At 41.1% G+C, this 6,995-nt stretch overlaps 1 protein-coding gene across 2 annotated transcripts; it reads left to right on the forward strand.

Annotated features, from left to right (window-relative positions):
• Positions 1–3,467: 3,467 nt before the first annotated feature.
• LOC147459186 (uncharacterized) lies at positions 3,468–5,667 on the forward strand. Of its 2 annotated transcripts, XM_086509783.1 has the most exons (2): positions 3,468–4,662; positions 5,181–5,667. In XM_086509783.1, exons 1-2 carry the CDS (start codon positions 3,601–3,603, stop codon positions 5,268–5,270), a joined length of 1,152 nt encoding a protein of 383 aa, XP_086365909.1. In that variant the 5' UTR covers positions 3,468–3,600; the 3' UTR covers positions 5,271–5,667. The 2 variants fall into 2 exon arrangements, with proteins under 2 accessions (XP_086365909.1, XP_086365910.1); XM_086509784.1 differs by lacking the exon at positions 5,181–5,667 and having other exon boundaries at positions 3,468–5,164.
• Positions 5,668–6,995: the final 1,328 nt, after the last annotated feature.

The raw sequence follows: 6,995 nt of genomic DNA on the forward strand, positions 1-6,995 counted from the left end.
TTCCTTCAAGACTAGCTAGTGCAATGAAGATGAAAGCTTCATGCACTAAGCAAAACACTTAGCAAACACAACATTAATTATCCCCGGTCTCAGACTCAAGACCTCACACACCTTCGAAGATGGTGAGAGCTAGCAGGGTATGAGAGTAGATTGAGAGGAAGGAGTATCTTACGAGAAAGATGTACATCTCCTCACATAATCACTCATATTAGCATAGCTTAGCTTAGTAATTAGCTTGGTAGAGGAGATGAGCATGCATTGAAGCTTGGTTCTTGGTTGGATTTGCATCCACATGCCAAGAGTATGTCGATGTAGGCTTCTATCTCACAAGCTTGGAGTAGGTGATGAGCTCTCCATTAAAGCTCGGGAAGATATAGTCTTCTTTACTTCTCACATAGACTGTGTGAGAGTGTGTGTGTGTGATAATGCCTTGCAAAAATCAGCCCCCTCTCTCTCTTGGGCGAGCCCTCTTGCTATTTGGTCTTGCTCTACCCTCATTGGACCTCCCCCAAGTCAAGCCAATGACTATTAAGCAGCATAAGTGATAGCCTTCTGACATGTGTCCCCCTTTCCCCTTTTGTGAGAGCTTTAGGTAATTTAATAATTCAACTAAACTCTCATTGGACCCCTTTTCCTCATGGCCAATAGGAATCAGGCAAGCCATTGGGCTGTTGAATGCTCATTGGACCCCTTGGGAGACTGTCCAATAGTGATCTAGGAGACTTAATTCTCATTGGTTCTTTTATTAAGTGCTTTTAAATTAACTAAACTAGATTTACTCTAGTCTAATTCTCATTGGTCCACCTTCAAGGCCATCCAATAGGAATTGGGTATACCTTGTGGGCATTTGGCATAGGGAGCTGACATGTGTCTCTCATTCCCTTTGTGTAAAGGGAGCTTGTGTGTGTGTGTGGCTTTCTCTCTCATCCCCTACATGTAAGGCTCGCCCCCTCCCAAGTAGGGATGTGCAAAGACTTTTTTGGACACACACAAAGCATCCAATTCCCCTAGGGTTGACCTTTGGACACAACCTTTGAATTTTGGAACCTTAGCATTTTGGAAGTCTTAATAGGCTGAACCTTAGGGTCTTTTTAGCCCATTGTTGTACATGGCTCTTTTGTAGATGGCCCCCCCTTTGGATCCCTATTTTCCCTCCTTTGGATCCCTACTGTGGCCGGTCTGCTAGCTTAACCAATATTCTAGCTTTTTCTCCCCTAGCACTTCCCCATATTAAATGATCAGTTTAACGTGAGAAAATCATTTTAGAGAATTAGATATTGATTATTATGACAAGAAATTTTCCACTTTTGTTTTTGAGGATGGAAACGCTTCTCCAAGGGGGACGTATTGCCAGGCACAGGGCCTAGACCTAGTTTGAACTCAGCTTGAGGATCGCCTATTTAATGGAAAGAGGCTGGGAGGAGAGTAGGAGTTCATATTCCCTTGCCTCATACATTGGGGCATAGGATGTTTGTACATGTTGTCTATAGCGTGCTTATAAAGTTTGACCTCATTTGGAATTCTATGCTGCAAGAGAAGCTAGGAATTGTGTTTGAAACTGCACTAGGATCTGTCTAGTAGAAAAATTGATAAGAAAACATTCAATTCTAAAAGCATAAATACATTCACCAAGACAAAATCTATAGATGACATAAGTCTCCTCTCTAGAATGAGCAATCTGAATGGTTACCAATAGTTTGTACTTACCGATGAAAGCCTACTGGTCAAATTTTGAAATATTTGGATCACAAAATCGTACTTAAATACTAAAATTGGGATTTCAAAACCTGATTTTTTTTTAATTGCTGCTCACCAAAATTGCATTTACTTTTGATACATAACTCCAAATGCAGTCAAGTTTTTCTACGGTAAAAGCTTGTGAGCACTAGGACACATAAAACCTGGTTTTGGTTCTAAAGCCATTTTTAATTAGAATTCCCAATTCTAAAATTTTAGGGTGTTTAGAATAGGTGTCGTAAGATATGAGGGCCACCAATGCCTGAATTTCTAAAGACTTGACCAAGGGCCGGAAAAAAGTGGCTTTTTGCACTAGGCTAGGGTGAGCTAGTTAAGGGTTATCTTGAGATCAAGATTTGAGTGGTTTTTAACCATGGCAAATCACCCACCACCTGAGTTTCCAATCCAACATAGAGATATGCTACACATGCAAAAAATTATAATCTTGCAGCACCTATAAGAGCAAGGTTGAGAGAAAACTAAGAGATGCACCCTACACATCAAACCATACCTCAAAATTTGGCTTTTGGATCTTTAATGAGTGGTTATTTGACTAGTCATCCTGACCACTATACACATCTACTCAGCTATGTGTGATGGTTATTTGGCTAGTCATCCTAACCAATATACACACCTACTCATATGCATGATAGCAGGAATATTGGATCAATGGCGGAAACAATATTGCAAAACTGGATAGACATAATATATAAATCAACAAAAGTTCAAATGTGATAAGATTAGACCTAACTGGGATTGAAGATTTAGGATTGGGGATGCCAAACACCAACAAGAATGGATTAGACCATGCAAGAGAGGTAAGACCGATTGATGTTTAAAAATGGATAAGAAGGTACAATGGCTTAGGCGATCTTTATAATCACATGGCAAGATTCCATCAAGTTCTAGAGCAAAAAGAGTTTATGATTCTCATACACAATATGAGGGTTTTGGAATGACACTAGAAGGCAAGGCCTTAGCATGGTTCCAAAGTCTATAATCTATGAGTATTCATGACCTTCAAACTCTAGCATAAAGTTTTGCTGCTTCATTTGCTAAAATTGGAATCAAACACAATACATTGGCACAAATCTAGCAACTCTTTATTTGTATTACACGAAATATCCACAGATACGTTCACTCCCTCAACTCCCAACATTGCACAAAGTAAGCAAAAGCACCAACTAGAGGTCAGATTTGAACCATGGCATTGGCGTTTGCATCAAGCCTTCTCTTTTAACCACATCGCCTAGTTGATCTGACCATAATAGCACAACCCCTCTGATATTTAAAAAACCCTCTCCCAACCCCTCGTCCAACGATGTGGCGGTGTGGCTCCCCCTCAGCCTTAGGGCCTCATGTGGATGCTCACTAACGTGGGCATGTACTCCTTGCTTGCGCACTTCCTGCTGTTAGTCATCCTCTTTTGGCCACGTCACTAGGTCACTAGTTCTCGGCCACATGTGACAACACCTGGCAGCCTTTTCTTTGTTGTCTTTGATCATAGAGGGGGAGTCTTCTCAAAATTGAACCCCCCCCCCCCCCCCCCCCCCCCCCCCCCCCCCCGCCCCCCTCCCTTTTCCTTCTCGCAATTCATGAAAATTATACGTAAGGAGGAAGATATACCCTATGGCTAAATTATTAATACTGTTACTCAACAAGCGCGTATAAAAGGCACACGTGAGGAATCATTTCCTTTATGAGACGTTGCTTTCGTGGGATTTCTGAATGCATGTTTGAATCAATAACAAGGATACGTTTTAAAGCTTCTTATGCGAGCGCCAGTATCAAGCTTTCCATAACCTGCAGCAGCAGGTTGAGAGAAGGGATCCGCAGAGACGAAAGCTGGCGCAGGCAAGCGCAATGACCGATCATGCAGCAGTTCAAGTGCAGAAACGTTGCCAGTTATACGAAGATGAGCAGGAAAAACAACATCTGGAGCAGACATCTTCAAAGAATCAAGACCGCATGAGCAACGGCGCCTCTCCCGCAGCAGAGCAGCAACACGCCATTGTCATCCACAAACCTCAACCGTTTCCTCTTCGTCCGAGCATTCTCAGTCCTAGCCCATTTTCTAGCTTCAGCTGCAGTCTCAAGCTTCTGTTCGACCGCGAGCATGAGGTCCTTTTGCAGTGGCAGAAGACGGACTTTCAAGCTTTCAGCGAGGAGGTCCAGGAATCACTTGGAGGAACGCTCAAAAAGCACCTTAGAGAATATCAGAAGGCTCTTGGGCTTCTAATTCTTAAACCACTAATGTCGAAAGATGGCAACCTGCAGGCTTCGAGAGTCGTTGCGTCATCGGCAGTTGCTTCTTCACCAAAAGACCTGCACGAAAATGACGGAGAAAAGGATGGAAGAGAAGCCTATCTGAGGGCAAGGCAGAAGCATTTCTGGCACTGCTCTCCTCGCAAAGAAGGGATTCTGCAGCTTGTGGACGCCGCAAGAGATAGCAGCAGGCCACAATTTGACGGGACTGATTCAGCACTTCGCGACCGGACGCAAGAAAGACGCTATGTTCGTAGAAATATCCACATTGGGGGCGCGATAATGCAGGGTTTCGGATTTCATGATAATCACCTTCTGCAAGAGACGCAGGAGGACAGGATTGAGAAGGTGATTGAAACTTTTGTGAAGGCAAGGGAGGCTGTTGTGAGTGTTAGGGAGGTGTCGCAGAGAATAGAGGAGCACAGAACCTGGATGCAGATGGAGCTGAATTTGACGAGGTTGGAGCTGATGAACCTAAGATTTTGTCGCTGTGACAGCCCTCGGGCAGTGCTTTGCGAGGCTTTGGAGCTCGGAGCAGTTGTGCGCTCCTTCATCCTGGAGCTTTCTTCAGCTCTTGATTGCAACGAGCTTGGCGTTCCCTGGCCTCTTTCTCGCAAAGCTGACTGTTCCGATGTCACACCTCTCTTTATCAAGCACCTGGTAACTACCCTTCCACCAGCTAATTCAGCTTCATAAATTCTGACAAGTCCTGTTATCTCTGGCAGCTAATTGCTTTTCATGATCACCATTTGTATCTTCTCAGAACTACAGAGATCCATATAAGATCATATCGGCTCTTGAGACCTGAAAACTTTCTCCTTTGGGAGACAATTAAGCAAAAGTATCATGCCTGGTGCAATGCACGGCTTCTTTATACTGCATTAGGAAAATAATTGTAACTGCATCATGAGGCATATTAAACTCTGTTTCGAAATGAAAAATCAAGTCAGAATCAGTGACCAAACTGTTGAAAATACGACAGATGCTCTACATATAAATTAAGCATCATTTAATTGGGTGAATGATTTTTTCTGCTAGTAAGTGGTTTCTTTTGAAGTTGTTAGCAGATCTGTTTTGTTCGAATGCTGCTACAATCAGTCTAGCAACCTTAACAAATTAGAAAAATCAGTCTAGAAAAATAAGTTCTGTTGTAACAAAATAAGTGTGAGTGCGCGCAGACTTTGCACCTGCAACTTCAATTAATCATGCAGAAGCAACAATTCAACACACCAAAGTCGACTTATCGAGCGGCACCTAACAGCTGCTAGCCAGAAGATGCAACCGGTCAATGTTTGCTATTGTGCACACTAGAATCGAGGGGATGTCAGAGATGTAGTGGAATATTGAGGAATGGGATCCAATTTCCAACCTTCCATTATTAAAGGCTTGCAGACTTTGGTGCTGTGTAATTTGTTTCACATGCTTGCGCCATATTAGCTGCAGCTGATGAGGAGGGATAATTCCGGATCAGGCCCTTAATTGACTGGCCGGTCGACAACGAGTGGACATTGCAAGTCGTTTCGAGGATTAGAGATTAGAATTGATGGATCATACCCAGCTCAGTTCATAATTAGCAAAAGCTATTAACAACAACATTGGGTTGGTTAAGCATGGACTGCCTTCACTTGTATGTTCATTAATCTAGTTTGCAATATGAGAATTATAACGAGAATTTATTTTAAACTTATTGTGATTATTCCTTTGCCATTTTGTAGTGGATCTAGCCTCCGCTAATATCAATCACCGATTGTGATTTTACTTTTCAAAAATGTTTCTTCCGTTTTGAACTGATCTCTCAACCTACTCTCTAGCAGTTAATTAGTAAGTTAGAGCCTTTATAGATATTTTCGTGTATGTCTCATAGTTAGAAGAAGGTTGGATGCAAATTATCCATAAGACAAATCGAGTTTACAAAGCTCTAGATAGGTGAGAGAAAAGAGGGATTTCAAATAAAGATCATCAAATAAAGAGTACTTAATGTTGATTAATACAAGTTTTACAAAACTATGATCGAGCTTTTGCTAATGATTTCTAACCCAAATTAATAATTTCTTAACCCAAATTAATAATTTCTTAACCCAATTTAATACCTTTATGACTAAGTGACAACTAACCTTCAAATTGGCTCTATGATTATAGTGAGGTACCATAGTTCGAAGCTTCTTATTGAGAATAAATATTATATTCAAAATCATATCCTAAAACAAGCTATGTACTACACCAGGATCACCATTTGGATGAACCTTCTGTTAGTTCAAAGTTAATGAATTTCTGGTTCTAAATTGAGTTGATTGCCACTTGAAGCTAGAGGGAACACTAGTTTAAAGTAGGTGGCCGGAGCCACATGTTGACCAAAGGTAGAGAGACATAGTGGATTGGCTCTTAAAATAGAGTTAAAGAGCAAAAAAGAAAGGTATATTTTGTTTTCCGTCAATCTAGACAAAAGCACGGTTTTGTGGTACCATAAGAGGGTGTCTTTAGGATCAATTTTTGTAGGCCATCCTTTCCAAACTAAATTGGAAAAATTGAGCAAGATAAGAAATAGACTCCCCTTGCTAATTTTGCGCAAACATGAGCAATTTAGCTCTGCTCCCATTCCCTTTGTTGATATGATTCCAATGCTCAGGGGGGTGCAATCATTGCATTATGTAATCATGTTAATGTATCAAAGGTCATGACAAGTGAAAAAATGATGTTCATGAAATTTGAGTTGAAGGGAAATTTTGCATTGTGTAATCTTGTTAATGTATCCCGTGAGCTAAATAGGAGGGGATTTTTAATGCAAACATTTTAGAAAAATTAACATAGTTACATCAACAAAAGGGGTTTTTATGCTCAATTTTGGGGAAAATTTCATAAAATAAAGGGTCATTGTAATCATTCAAACATGTTAAAAAAGGGGTTTTTAAATATCCCCTCAAACACACGTTATATAAGGGGTTCTCAATAGTGCACTCCCCGAGGTCGAATGTGTTGTGTATCAACACTATACT

This window comes from Adiantum capillus-veneris, chromosome 4 (assembly GCF_014529385.1).
Source record: "Adiantum capillus-veneris isolate H3 chromosome 4, ASM1452938v2, whole genome shotgun sequence".
Taxonomy (NCBI): Eukaryota; Viridiplantae; Streptophyta; class Polypodiopsida; order Polypodiales; family Pteridaceae; genus Adiantum; species Adiantum capillus-veneris.